We start from the raw sequence: 15,361 nt of genomic DNA, 5'->3' as shown, positions 1-15,361 counted from the left end.
TTTACGTGAAGATCCAGGCGTTTATAAACACCATTGTACGCGAATCATAATAGGGTTATAACCCGCCGATGTGGGGCAGAAAGGGATTGTTAGTAATGGAGACTGAGAATCCCATTGCTAGCAATATACCCAACCTAATCGACCTCCTCGCGGTTCCCCCTGGAAACTATCATGGTTAATTCCTGATGAATTCATCATGATGGGCTAACTGGCCTGTTTTCATTCTCATCTATCACCCTTCACTGGTGCTCCGCCAGCGTATGCCGTTAGCGCAGGCGGGGTTACCATACCATCTTCACCCATCAAAAAAAACCCGCCGATGTGAATCTACTGACCTGTTTATATTTTTTTTATGGATGAAAATGGAATGGTAACCCCGCCTGCGCTAACGGGATACACCGGCGAACCACCAGTGGAAGATAATAGATGAAAATAAAAACAGGCTAGTTATACCATCATGATGAATTCATCAGGAATTAACCATGATAGTTTCCAGGGGGAACCGCGAGGAGGTTGACCTGGTTGGGTATATTGGTAGCAATGGGATTTTTAGCCTCCATTACTAACAATCCCTTTCCCCCCGGCCTGTTTATATTACAACCTCACCGCGAGAGGCGTACTAAACTTTGCGGGTTATAAATAGCAAACCCTATTATGATCCGCGTGAGGTCATTTCGAACCAACTCATACAAAATAGTAGAACGGATATAGATACCGCCACCAGCTACTGTTGCTGTTGTTGCTGCTGCTGCTGTCTTCTTCTTGTTTATCGGTGTCGCCCTCTTGCGGTGATGCCTGTTCAACAAGAGTTATATAATTTTAAAATTTATATCTATTTTTTAATACGATGTCTACATATATATATATATATATATATATATATTAATATACATATATATATATATATATATATATATATTATTGGTCTATACAATAGGGACTTTTTTTGTGTGAGACTTGTGTTATTGGAACTGAGTTCACAGGTGTTTGCGTTACGATCAGGTAACACAGTATGAAGTTAGCTGTACAACAAGAGAAATACAATTTGAATATGATTTATATATATATATATATATATATATATATATATATATATAAGGGGAAAATACAATATGTAACTGATCGGTTATTTTATAGCATTTTATATGTGATTCTTTAATTTGACATAACTTTTTTATTTATGAACCGATTGACATGAAACAAACACTAAAAGTTAAGTGGAGTAACGCGCAACGAATTAGTGATAACCGCATTCTTCTTATATATCTTCTATGTTCAGACAACGATCAGTTACAATTTTATTATATATATTGAATGATTTTTTTTTTACAACACAGGAGACAAACGAGCATGCGTCTCACCTGATGGTAAGTGACTACCGCCGTCCATGATCACCCACAACACCAGCGGCATTGCAGGTGTGCTGCAGGCCTTTTATTCATGGCAGATCTAAATAATAAACTCACGTTCGCTGTCACTCCCGATTTGGCATCAGGTTTCGGCAAGGACGTGTTCTGAGCCGTCACCCGAACCTGCCTACTGTGAAGGCGCGGGGATGGACGGGCACTTCGCTGATCCTCCGTCTGGGTGCCCTGGTCACGGGTGGAATCTTCACAGTTCTCGAGTTCAGGACCTTGTCGGGATGACTGTAATAATAGTAATATAAGCTTAGGCTTTATTTTTTTTATACAACTTAGAATGGCAAACAAGCTGACGGCCCACCTGATGGAAAGTGGTAACCGTCGCCTATACACATGAGCAGTACCATGCACATAACAGAGTATACCGTTTCGCCCATGATACCTCCTATGCGTTGCCATTACTGAGGATTTAGATGTTATTCCTCTGTACCCTGTAAATTCACGCCATATCCCACCGTTCAAACCGAAACAGAGCCATGCAAAAACTGCTTTACGGTAGAAACACGAATGGGACAGAGGTACCCAAGCAAACGACTTTTGTACAAAGCCTCCCTCTGGTAATTGGCAAATAATCGATTTTTAAATTATTCTAAGTAAACACAATCGATTTCTAATCGATTATCAGGCAAAACTAGTTACAGGGGGAAAAGGAATTGTTAGTAATGGAGACTGAGAATCCCATTGCTAGCAATATACCCAACCAGGTCGACCTCCTTGCGGTTCCCCCTGGAAACTCATGGTTAATTCCTGATGAATTCATCATGATGGGCTAACTGGCCTGTTTTCATTCTTATCTATCACCCTTCACTGGTGCTCTGCCAGCGTATACCGTTAGCGCAGGCGGAGTTACCATAACATTTTTAGCCATTCAAAAAAAAAAGCTAGTTATACAAGAAATAAGACCTCACCTCCATATCTTCCTCTTTAATTCTCGTGGTGGACTTCTCCCCTTCCCCTGCCGTGTTCGATGGACGAAACGGTATGTAATCGGGGAGGTCCTGAAATGGTCAATGCACATTAAGTTTTTTCTTTCCTTCTCTCTCTTTCTTCTAGAGCTGGCCAGATTTTCAGATTATTTTCCCGCCGGAAATGCCCCACAGCCGTATGTACGTATTTGAAATTGTATGATCCACACGACGCGCGATATCTACAGCTGCTTCCGCGCGTCGTGGTAGAATTTCAATACGTATATTACATTGCCATTTTTAGGTATTTCATAGTATTTCACTAAAAAAATATTATATCTTTATACGATGACATAAGATCATAGATTACATGACTTTAAATGAAAAAAAAAAAAAAAAAAAAAAACATGGGCCTTCCACTGGTTTTCAGTTCAGTATAATAATCGCATTAAGATTTGGATATCAAGCAGACTTATTTAATGGGTAAAAATGTACGCTTAAGGTCGACCTGCACGTGGTCCCCCTGGAAACCATCGTAGTTAATTCTCGCCGAATTCGTCGCGCCAACTGACTTGCATTTTTCCTGACCTATCATACCTTTTTTTTTTATACAACTTAAAATGGCAAACAAGCTGACGGCCCACCTGATGTAAAGTGGTAACCGTCGCCTATAGACATGAGCAGTACCATAGACATAACAGTACCCACACATACTGTTTCGCCCATGATACCCCCCATGCGTTGCCATTCCTGAGAACTCAGGTGTTATACCTTTGTACCCGGTAAATTCACGCCATATCCCACCCTTCAAACCGAAACACAGCCATGCAAACACAACTGCTTCACGGTTGAAACACGAATGGGACAGAGGTACCCAAGCAATCGACTTTTGTACAAAGTCTCCCTCTGGTACCTCATTAGCGTTTACTAATGGTAAATGACTAAATGAGGATAATCCGATAATTCATCACTAATGGCACTATTTATCGGATAAACATGTATTTAACTCTTTTTAAATGGATGATTATGGAAAGATAACCCCTGCCTGGTATAGGTTGGGCAACATTGTTCAACATTCACCAGAGGGAGACTTTGTACAAAAGTCGATTGCTTGGGTACCTCTGTCCTATTCGTGTTTCAACCGTGAAGCAGTTGTGTTTGCATGACTGTGTTTCGGTTTGAAGGGTGGTATATGGCGTAAGTTTACTGGGTACAGAGGAATAACATCTGAGTCCTTAGGAATAGCAACGCATGGGGGTATCATGGGCAAAACAGTATACTCTGTTATGTCCAGAGTACTGCTCTTGTCTATAGGCGACGGTTACCACTTTCCATCAAGTGGGCCGTCAGCTTGTTTGCCATTCTAAGTTGTATAAAAAAAAAATAGGTTCGCAAAGCAACAGCAAGGGATGACTGGTGAAAATAAAAACAGGCCCGTTGTGACGAATTCGACAAGAATTAACCACGACGGTTTCCAGGGGGAACCGCGTGGAGGTCGACCTGACAGGACGTATTACGGCTGAGATGTCAAACTTGATTTTGCAGAGGGCCATATATTAAATTTTGAATTCGTAGGTGGGCCAGATTGGAAATAAAAAAAAAAAAACTGAATTATTATAACGTTTTATTTATTAGAGGAATGGAATGAAGTCTAAAAGCTCTAAAAACATGATTCTTTATGTGACACATTGCGATCGCGGGCCTTATTCATACGGCCCTAGGGCCGGAAGCGGCCCGCGGGCCGTATCTTTGACATTTTTTTTTACAACACAGGGGGCAAACGGGCATGCGTCTCACCTGATGGCAAGTGACTACCGCTGCCCATGATCACTTACAACATCAGCGGCATTGCAGGTGTGCTGCCGGCCTTTTAAAAAGGAATATACTCTTTTCTTGAAGGTTATGTTGTCGTATCGGTTCGGAAATACTGCTGCTGGAAGTTGATTCCAAAGAATGGTTGTGCGTGGGAGAAAGTGCCTTGAAAAACGCACGATGGAAGACCGCCACTCGTCCAGATGGTTGGGATGAAACTTTAGTTTGTGGCGGGTTGTACGGTGGTGGAAATCAGTGACTGTATTACAGCAATGGGACTATCCGTTTCTCTGCAGAAAGGTTAAGTGAAGAACACTGCGAACCACCGACCTGATCGGCGCGACCGGCGCGCCAGGCGGCGTAGTCGGCGGCGGCGCGCCGCATCCGCAGCAGGTAGGCCGGCGCGGCGCGGCCCGTCGCCCAGGTTGCCACGCCGCTCGGCAGTCCACCCACCGCCGGTTCGTCGTAATACGTTAGCACGAACTCCATGCCCGGCTGGTGACAAGCCGAGTAAAATGTACAAGATGTTTTTTTTTTATTTGACCTATTTAATGAACAATTATTGAATGAATAATTAATTTTTTTTTATTATTTCCTTCAAAGAATGTTAACGATTACAAAGTAAAGTGTTACCAGTGGGAGACTTTATACAAAAGTCGATTGCTTAGGTACCTCTGTCCCATTCGTGTTTTAACCGTGAAGCAGTTGTGTGTTTCGGTTTGAAGGGTGGGATATGGCGTGAATTTACAGGGTACAGAGGAATAACACCCGAGTCCTCAGGAATGGCAACGCATGGGGGGTATCATGGGCGAAACAGTATACTCTGTTATGTCCACGGTACTGCTCATGTGTATAGGTAACGGTTACCACTTTCCATCAGGTGGGCCGTCAGCTCGTTTGCCATTCTAAGTTGTATAAAAAAAAAAACAAACAAAAAAAAACAGAATTATGTTAAATCTAATATATAAAATTCTCGTGTCCCGGTGTTTGTTACCAAACTCCTCCAAAACGAGTTTACCGATTTTTATAAAATTTTGTGTGCATATTGGGTAGGTCTGAGAATCGGCCAACATCTATTTTTCATACCCCTCAATGGTAAGAGTAATCCGCCCCTAAATATTTTTTATTTGTATTTTTTTTTACAATTTTTTTTTTATTTTTATTTTATTATGATTTAGCATTGAAAAATACATACAATTTCAAATTTACACTCTTTTACCATCAACCCCTGTTTTTTAATCGCGTTTTTTATATGCCTCAATAAGGTTGCAAGATGACAATCGAATATAATGGTTGTAGTACGATATATTTTCATTTATAGTTCTAGAAATAATGTATATGGTAAAACAACGTTTGCCGAGTCAACTAGTATGTATATAAAAAAATAATAATTAACATAATAACAAAAATTGCCGTGTGGTCCCGGCATAGAACAGTACCCGTACCTTATCGTCGCCGTTCAAGGTCTTCACCACCATATGGCTCCAGTACTCCGAGACGCGGATGGCGTGCTTCGTCTCCGGCACGTCAGCGTGCTCGCACGACCGGGACACTATCACGAATACTTTGTTTGCACCTAAAAAAAAAAACGCCGGTCAAGTACGAGTGGGACTCGCGCACAGGGGTTCCGCACAAAATTATCAAGTCTAAATTTTTTTGTGAAATAACTACCAATTTACGGTTGGATTGGTTGGAGTCCTCAGGAATGGCAACGCATGGGGGTATCATGGGCGAAACAGTATACTCTGTTATGTCCATGGTACTGCTCATGTCTATAGGCGACGGTTACCACTTTCCATCAGGTGGGCCGTCAGCTTGTTTGCCATTCTAAGTTGCATAACTCACTGGTGGCCCTCCAGCGTATACTGGTAGCGGAGTCGGTTTTTTTTTTTAATAGATGATAATGGAATAGTAACCCCGCCTGCGCTGTCGGTATACACCGGCGGGGCACCAGTGAGGGATGATAGATGAGGACGAAGCAGGTCAGTTAGCCCACCGTGACGAATGTAACAATTAATCAATCACGATGGTTTCCAGGGGGAAACACGAGGAGGTCGGCCTGACAGGGTATATTGTTAGCAATGGAGCTACCAATCCCCATTACTAACAATCCCTTCTCCCCCCTGCGGAGTCGGGGTTGTCATTCCATTATTAAAAAAAAATGGCCGCCGATGTCAGAGAAGAATAGGAAATACAGTATTTACGAGGTATGGAGAGTTTTTAAATATTGCCAATTTTTTTATACGAGCAGCCTATGGGTTAACTATACACCCATAGAACGGGCATACAGCGCTCTGCGTGTTCAATACAATAATGTTTTCATGGTGTTGTTACGGTTGCCACGTTTTTGTACTGCATCCACAATGTTTGCAGCGGCATGGACAGGTGACTTCTATGCCATCAGACGCAAACGGATCGCATCTCTTTTATACCGATTGCGTGGCAGCAGTGACAGCGTTCTGTGGGTATTGTGTAATAAATACGATAGCCCGATCCTCTCATTGTGGGTCAAAATTATTATAGGGGCCATAAAATGAATTTTGTATTTTTTTTTCTACTAACATAGTTTAAGGTCAATTGTTACTAACAAGAATGGATCTTTGTAATCTATACATAAAGAAATATTATTATTATAATATTATTATTAAATCTTATTTCATTTATTTATTTTGTGATAAAAACAATAGAGAATAGAAGAGGCAAAATGCTGGGCCACAAATGATGGTAAACCGTAACGCATTAGTGAAAATCGCATTCAAATCTGCTAAGCCGTTTCTGAGATTAGCGTGCACAAACGTACAAACAAACAAATAAATAAACAAAAAATCTAAAAAAACAATTGTTTTGGGTTCATAAAGCCTCCCTATAATAGTTTCTCTTATACACCTTCCATGTACAGACAGAAACCAGTTACGATTTTATTATATGTATTGATTGATTGATTACTACATACATTTGTTGTCCTTTTCCCTCTCGTAGTTCTCCATGGCTATCCGTTTCGCTTTCGAGTGCACGCTGGGCCGCTGCGTGTCGACTTGTGTTCGTGGTACAGGGCTGGGGGGCGGGTCGAACATGGACTGCATGTGTGAACTAGATCTGGACGTGGTTTCGAACTCTTTGTGCCTCCTTATATACACGTAATCTCTGTTCGCAAATAATCTCTGAAAAACAATAAAAAGATACAAGATTAATTTATAAGGCAGTGAATTTACAGGGTACAGAGGAATAACACCTCAGTCCTGGGGGGGAGGGATTGTTAATAATGGAGACTAAGGACCCCATTACTAGCAATATACGCAAAACCGTCCTGTAAACCTTTGTGCTGAATTCCAAGTGTATTCATCACGATGGGGTAACTCACCTATCATCCCTCACTGGTGCCCCGCTGGCCTATACCGATAGCGCAGGCGGGGTTACCATTCTATTATCATCCATTCGAAGAAAAATATATGTACAATGAAGGTACTGTCAATATATTGTATTGTTTGATATATTTATGGCTGTCAGTATTTTTTTAAATTTTAAACATGGCTCTTACGCACCTTTTTTGAGTTTAAAATACAAATAAAAGTTATTTATTTTTATACAAGTTAGAATGGCAAACAAGCTGACGGCCCATCTGATGTAAGACATAACATCTCCCAGTACTGACGAACTCAACTCACCGGCTACAACACCTCCCTGTATTAATAAACTCAACTCACCGACCACACCTGCCAGTACTGACGAACTCAACTCACCGACCACACCACCTCCCTGTATTAATAAACTCAACTCACCGACCACACCACCTCCCTGTATTAATAAACTCAACTCACCGACCACACCTGCTAGTACTGACGAACTCAACTCACCGTCCACACCTGCCAGTACTGACGAACTCAACTCACCGACCACAACACCTCCCTGTATTAATAAACTCAACTCACCGACCACACCACCTCCCTGTATTAATAAACTCAACTCACCGACCACACCTGCTAGTACTGACGAACTCAACTCACCGTCCACACCTGCCAGTACTGACGAACTCAACTCACCGTCCACATCTGCCAGTACTGACGAACTCAACTCACTGGCCACACTTCCCAGTTCTGACGAACTTAACTCATCGTAACACTTCCCAGTACTGACGAACTCAACTCACCGGCTACAACACCTCCCTGTATTAATAAACTCAACTCACCGACCACACCTGCCAGTACTGACGAACTCAACTCACCGACCACACCTGCCAGTACTGACGAACTCAACTCACCGACCACACCTGCCAGTACTGACGAACTCAACTCACCGACCACACCTGCCAGTACTGACGAACTCAACTCACCGTCCACACCTGCCAGTACTGACGAACTCAACTCACCGACCACACCTGCCAGTACTGACGAACTCAACTCACCGTCCACACCTGCCAGTACTGACGAACTCAACTCACCGACCACACCTGCCAGTACTGACGAACTCAACTCACTGGCTACATTTCCCAGTTCTGACGAACTCAACTCACTGGCCACACTTCCCAGTTCTGACGAACTTAACTCATCGTCACACTTCCCAGTACTGACGAACTCAACTCACCGGCTACAACACCTCCCTGTATTAATAAACTCAACTCACCGACCACATCTGCCAGTACTGACGAACTCAACTTACCGACCACACCTGCCAGTACTAACGAACTCAACTCACCGGCCACAACACCTCCCAGTGCAGCACGGCCTGGTCCCGGAGCCCGTTGGCGCGGCGCTCCACCACGCTGAGCGCCGCCACCGCCGTGTCCCACACGCGCCGGTACGCGCCGTCCACTTGCACTGCTGCGAAGTCCTCAGCCCGAACCTCTTTGTACCGTCCGTACACTGGTGAAGACAATACCTCTGTCTATTTACTGTATATCTGCTATTAAAATATTAAGAATTTACAGGGTAAAGAGGAATAACACCTGAGTCCTCAGGAATGGCAACGCATGGGGGGTATCATGGACGAAACAGTATACTCTGTTATGTGCATGGTACTGCTCATGTCTATAGGCGACGGTTACCACTTTCCATCAAGTGGGCCGTCAGCTTATTTGCCATTCTAAGTTGTATAAAAAAAATTGTTTCATAATATGTGAACTATAAGTTCTTCTTTCTTTCTTCTTCTTCTTCAAAAGGGGGTAAAAAGGTTTCTTCAGGGTTGGCGTTCGCGTAATACCTCTGGTATTGCAGGCGTTCATAGGCTACAGTAACCGCTTACCATCAGGTGGTATAAAAAACAAAAAAAAAAGCGGATACACTTAATAAAACATTGTACTACCTTTGTACGCGTACAATCCTTGGCCCGGCTTGTACTCTTTCCGCCATATAACGACGTCCTCCGCTTCCATATACGGTACCCAGCCGTCCGACTCGTCTTTTCGGGGTACATCTTTGCACCTACAATAATGTATTACTATGAACTAGTGCCGACTAGGGTTTTTTTTTAATGGGTGATATTGGAATGGTGACCCCATCCGTGCTATGGGTATACACCGGCGAGGCACCAGTGAGGATGAAGCCGGTCAGTTATCCTATCGTGACGAATTCAACAAGAATTGTTCACGATGGTTTCCAGGGGGAACCACGTGGAGGTCGACCTAATATGGCATATTGCTAGCAATAGGGCTGTCAAACTCCATTGCTAACAATCCCTTTCCCCCCCACGGAAAGGGATTGTTAGTAATGAGTAGAGGTTAGTCCTCATTACTATCCATATGCTCTATCAGGTCGACCTCCACGCGGTTGCACCTGGAAACCATCGTAACTAATTTATCGTTGAAGACATGTTTTCTCCCACGAACACTCAGGTTATGGAATGAGCTCCCTGCCGAGGTTTTCCCAAGAGACTACAGCATGGGGTTCTTCAAAAGGGGGGTAAAGAGGTTTCTTCAGGGTCGGTAACGCGCGCGTAATACCCCTGGTATCGCAGGCGTTCATAGGCTACGGTAATCACTTACTATCAGGTGGGCCGTATGCTTGATTGCCACCTGTGGTATAAAAAAAACAATTTGATACGATGGGCTGACAGACCTGCCTTTTCAGAGGGGAATGGATTGATAGTAATGTGGACTACCAGTCCCATTGCTAGCAATATACCCTGTCAGGTCGACCTCAACGTGGTCCCCTCCGAAAACCATCGTGCTGAATTCCAGGTGTATTCATCCCGATGGGTTAACTGACCTGCCTTTTTATCCTCACCAATAACCCTTTACTGGTGCCCCGCCAATGTATACCGATAGCGCGAGCGGGGTTATTCCTCTGTACCCAGTAAATTCACGCCATATTCCACCCTTCAAACCGAAACATAGCCATGCAAACACTACTGCTTCAAGGTAGAAACACGAATGGGACAGTGGTACCCAAGCAAACGACTTTTGTACAAAGTCTCCCTCTGGTGACTTATTAATCTGGTTTTAATATAGTAAAAGCCCATTATTCACCCTTCCTTTATTCACCATTTGCGGATTAAAAAAATGCGACCCAATTCCTAGATTCGCGGCTAAATATTTCTGAATTCGCGGATCTAATCATTGTATATTAGAGGGAAAAGGATTGTTAGTAATGGAGACTGATAATCCCATTGCTAGCAATATACCCAACCACGTCGACCTGCTCGCGGTTCCCCCTGAAAACTATCATGGTTAATTCCTGATGAATTCATCATGATGGGCTAACTGGCCTGTTTTCATTCTCATCTATCACTCTTCACTGGTGCTCCGCCAGCGTATCCCGTTAGCGCAGACGGGGCTACCATATTATTTTCCCCCATTAAAAAAAAATCGTTGTATATTAATAAAAAGGAATCGGTATCCTTTGTAAACGTGTCGGCAAATGGCCTAATAAAAAAATAAAACAGACCTTATAACAACTATATTTAAAGTATATTGTCAAATGCCATTGCCGCTGTATAAGTGGTTCGGCTTTCTGTATTCGCGGTATATTTACAGAACTTATACCCCGCGAATAAAGGGGGGAAGGGATTGTTAGTAATGGGGAGTGTAGTCCCCATTGCTATCAATATACCCTGTCGGGTCGACCTCCACGCGGGTCCCCCTGGAAACTATCGTGACCATTTTACATTGAATTCGTCACGATGGGCTAACTGACCTGCTTTTTCATCCTCACCTATCACCGCTTACTGGTACCCCGCTAGTGTACACCGATAGCGCAGGAGGGGTAAACATGCCATTTTCAAGCATAAAAAAAACCCCCGCGAATAAAGAACTTTTACTGTACTTTTTTTTTAATGGATGATAATGGAATGGTAACCCCGCCTGCGCCATCGATATACGCTGGCGGAGCACCAGTGAGGGATGATGGATGATGAAAGCAGGTCAGTTAGCCCCTCGTGAGCAATTCTGCTAGAATTAACCATTATGGTTTCCAGGGGGAACCGTTTGGAGGTCGACCTGATATGGGTGTATTGCTGGCAATGGGCCAGTTAGACACCATTACTAATAATCCCTTTCCCCCCGACTTTTACTGTACTTTTGTTTATATACTCACACACAATAACGTATGCCTGGTTGTTTTTTGTCGACGACAAGTCTTTTGCCGCAGCTCGTGCAGAACAGAGTGGACTTGGATAGTTCCTCGACGCTGTCCAGCTCCGTCAAGAGAGCCTGAAATAAATTATGAACATAATTTATTAGTAGGGCAAAACTGACTGAAAAACCTGATCAGTGAAGCATGGTGTTAAATGTAACATTATTGTTACTTGGCAGTGAACAATGGATTTTTTGGAAAACAGTTAAAAAGATAGATACTCTTTTATTCTTCCCTCAATAAGATTACAATAGTAAACTTATTATAGATACAAACAATTACAAGTATTCATTAATTTATTTTTGTATTGACCACATTACAAAAAATTATTAGTAAGTGCTTTATATTATTCTCAATTTCGTGTATAATATAGTATATGTCATATATGTGTAAGTATATTTGTTATTCATATATATTTATTCGTTTATATATGTAACTTTAGTATGTATGTATATCAATAATTACTAGTACCGCATTCGAGTATTCTGACACTTCCCTATGGTTGACTGGCAGAGAATGCTTTTAGCATTAAGTCCGCCATGTACACATATTTGTACTAATGAATAAATAAATAAATAAAAAAAAACAATATGTGGACTTAATACTATATCAATAGATATAATAAAATCGTAAATGGCCGCTGTCTATACATGAAAGATATATATAAAAAAACTATTGTAGGGGGGCTTTATGAAGGCAATAGAACCCAAATCAATCATTTTTTAGAATTTTCGTCTGTAGTTCGTGCGGCCTAATTTCAGAAACGGCTTAATCGATGTGAATGCAGTTTTCACTAATGCATTGCAGTTTACTTCACTTAACATTTATTGTTTTATTTCAATCGGTTCATAAATAAAAAAAATTATATCAACCTACAAAAATCACATATAATGCTATAAACAAACTGATCAGTTGAAATACAGCTATTATTTTTTTTTTATATTGTATTGTCTAAATGACATATGTAAAAACCTTTAAATAATAAAAAAAAAATTAATTAAAAATTTTATTATTGTTTTCTTTTACTTTGAAATCCGTTATCTGGATTTTCGATTATACAGAATACCCCCTGGTGTTATTTGATTCAGATAATAGAAATTTTACTATAATTCTACCAAAATAGGAAACTGACAAATCTATATATATAAGAATTAATGTCACTTTTCGTTGTAATTTTATAACTCAAGAAGGGGACTCACCTATCTAAACCAAATGTTTAGGCTTTGTTGGCACTATTTAGTAGATGGTTTATGTGAAGTTTGCACAAAATCGATCCAGCAGTTCTTCATTTATCACATTTTTTGTAACAAATGAATTCAATAAATGGCGGATCATTTTGTTAATGGGGATTTTTGTGTCAAATTCAAACTTTTTTTTAAGATGGGCATTGTGCTGTCAAATTTAAACTTTTTTTAGTGTTGTGACAATTAAAATAGCTAGCAATTAATAAAATAATTTTTTATTTGAATAAATGAATTTGATGTAAAAATTTTTTTTATTCTTATTTCACTTTATATGTAGCGAAGCACGTACTGGGCCGCTAGTTTATTATAAAATACACTTAATATTAGAAAGTTATTACACTTTGCTTTTGTCTTGAGTGTTTTTTTTAAATAAAGGATTCACATTAAGTACTTTTTGTATATATAGTTTGCGCTAAATATCAGAGGACAATAAATAATAGGAATCCAGTGATGTTTTTAGTAGCAAGACAATTTTATTAAGGTGACAATTCTGTAACAGACAGGTACAATAAAAAAACTAACTACCAAGAAGTATTTACACTACAACAGTACTCGACATCTTTAAATATTAAATTGAAATCCAAGTGGGGGACCCAAGAAAATACTTAACAATCTACTTGTTATTTCACAGAGCGGAGCCCTCTCCTGGGAACTTTCCTTAAACACAATCAGCAATCATGGTTATATAAATGATTATATGATGAAACATAAAAAAAATTCTATATCAGTTGTTTATATAACTGGCACTTTATTAGCTATTTATTAGAATAAATAATAGCCTTTATAATAGAATTAAACAGTTAAAAAACAATGTCGATAGCAAATTTTATGACAATTGATTAAGCACATTGATTTTTCACAAAAGTCATTTGCTTGGGCACCTCTGTCTCATTCATATTTCAACATTGAAGCATCTGTGATTGCATGACTGTGTTTCAGTTTGAAGGGTGGGATATGGCAGTGAATTTACAGGGTACAGAGGAATAATACCTAAGTCCTCAGGAATGGCAACATATGGGGGGGGTATTATGAATGAAATAATATACTCGGTTATGTCCATAGTACTGCTCATGCCTATAGGTGAGGGTTACCACTTTCTACAGATGGGCAGTCAGCTTGTTTGCTATTCTAAGTTGCATAAAAAAAAGCAATTAGAACAACAAGTAATAATAGATTCATATCCACATTATTTTATAACTGTATCCTGTGGCTTCACCCATTGTCATATTGGGATGTTAAATAGCTTATAAACTTTCTCGTTTTTCAAATCTGATTGCCAGTTAAAGAGTTTATCACATTTCAACAAACAAACCATTTTACTTTATATATTTTAGTATAGTAAAGACTTTTTTCAAAAAGAGTAAATTAAGGTTTCTTCAGGGAGAGCAATGTGCATATGACACCCCCTAGTGTTGCAGGCATCCATAGGTTACAGTAACCATTTACCATCAGATGGGCTGTATGCTTGTTTGACACCTTTGTGGTATGTAAAAAAAAAAAAATATTTTAATGTAATATTGTACAATAATGACAGGGTTTATATAACAATATCTCTAGTAAAAATGTATTACTATTTCATTAAAATCTAAATTTGTATAATCTTGAAACAAATAAACTTTTATCAGTCGTATAATAAAAATCAATACTATTGTTTATGATATCTTATCTTTACTATAAATATGTGTAGAGTAAAATTTAAAAATGGAAATAAGGAATAAAAAAGTTTTTTTTTTTTAACAAACCTCTAGTTCTTCATCTGTGATACTTTCGGCGCAGCTAGGCGTCGGTTCGTTGTCTTCTGCATGATTATTATACGCAGCGGTAGCCGACAATAGTAAAGTTCGTCTTGGTCGCAGAATTGCGTGCCTGAATGCCTGTATCATTTCGCGCACGCTCACATCCTTCCTACATCTTTTCACCACCGCACTAACAAAACAATTGCGTCTCCAAACATTCCACAGCCTCGTAACACGCAAATCTTTTAGAGTAAGACGAAAATACGACATTCTCCGTTCGCCTCTGGATATTGTCAATAAACTATCCAACAGTACGCATCGCTTCGATAAACGTGATGATAGCAGATAATATTGCACTTTATCATTTAACATGGACCTATTAAAGAATATTTGTTTGAATTTCCTACATAACATTTCGGACTTCAATAGGAAAGCCGTGATTGCGAAATTTATAACCTTAAAAATAATTGACTTTCATTGACATTTAACTTGACATTTCTAGTTAGAATTGCTTTTTATAAATATTAAGAAGCAGTGGTAATATTTGGTGCCCCTCTAAATATTATACAGACGACAAAGAAATACAACGTCAATCACTGCAAATGAACTTCAAAATAAATTTGTACCAAATATAATATTTATATTTCAAAGATTTCATTTACTTTAATATAATTACGT

At 40.1% G+C, this 15,361-nt stretch overlaps 1 protein-coding gene across 1 annotated transcript; it reads right to left on the bottom strand.

Annotated features, from left to right (window-relative positions):
- Nucleotides 1-526: 526 nt before the first annotated feature.
- Nucleotides 527-15,179, bottom strand: LOC113510052 (uncharacterized). Its single transcript, XM_052901313.1, has 10 exons — nt 14,690-15,179; nt 11,665-11,780; nt 9,437-9,555; nt 8,831-8,997; nt 7,092-7,299; nt 5,584-5,714; nt 4,469-4,633; nt 2,330-2,419; nt 1,467-1,646; nt 527-795 (listed from the first exon to the last, which is right to left on the bottom strand). The coding sequence occupies exons 1-10, from the start codon at nt 15,095-15,097 to the stop codon at nt 685-687; spliced, it is 1,695 nt and encodes a 564-aa protein (XP_052757273.1). The 5' UTR covers nt 15,098-15,179; the 3' UTR covers nt 527-684.
- Between the last annotated feature and the right edge of the window lie 182 nt (nt 15,180-15,361).

This window comes from Galleria mellonella, unplaced genomic scaffold, assembly GCF_026898425.1.
Source record: "Galleria mellonella isolate WM207_F2 unplaced genomic scaffold, CSIRO_AGI_GalMel_v1 utg778, whole genome shotgun sequence".
Classification (NCBI taxonomy): domain Eukaryota; kingdom Metazoa; phylum Arthropoda; class Insecta; order Lepidoptera; family Pyralidae; genus Galleria; species Galleria mellonella.
This window is presented reverse-complemented; position numbering and strand designations above follow the sequence as displayed.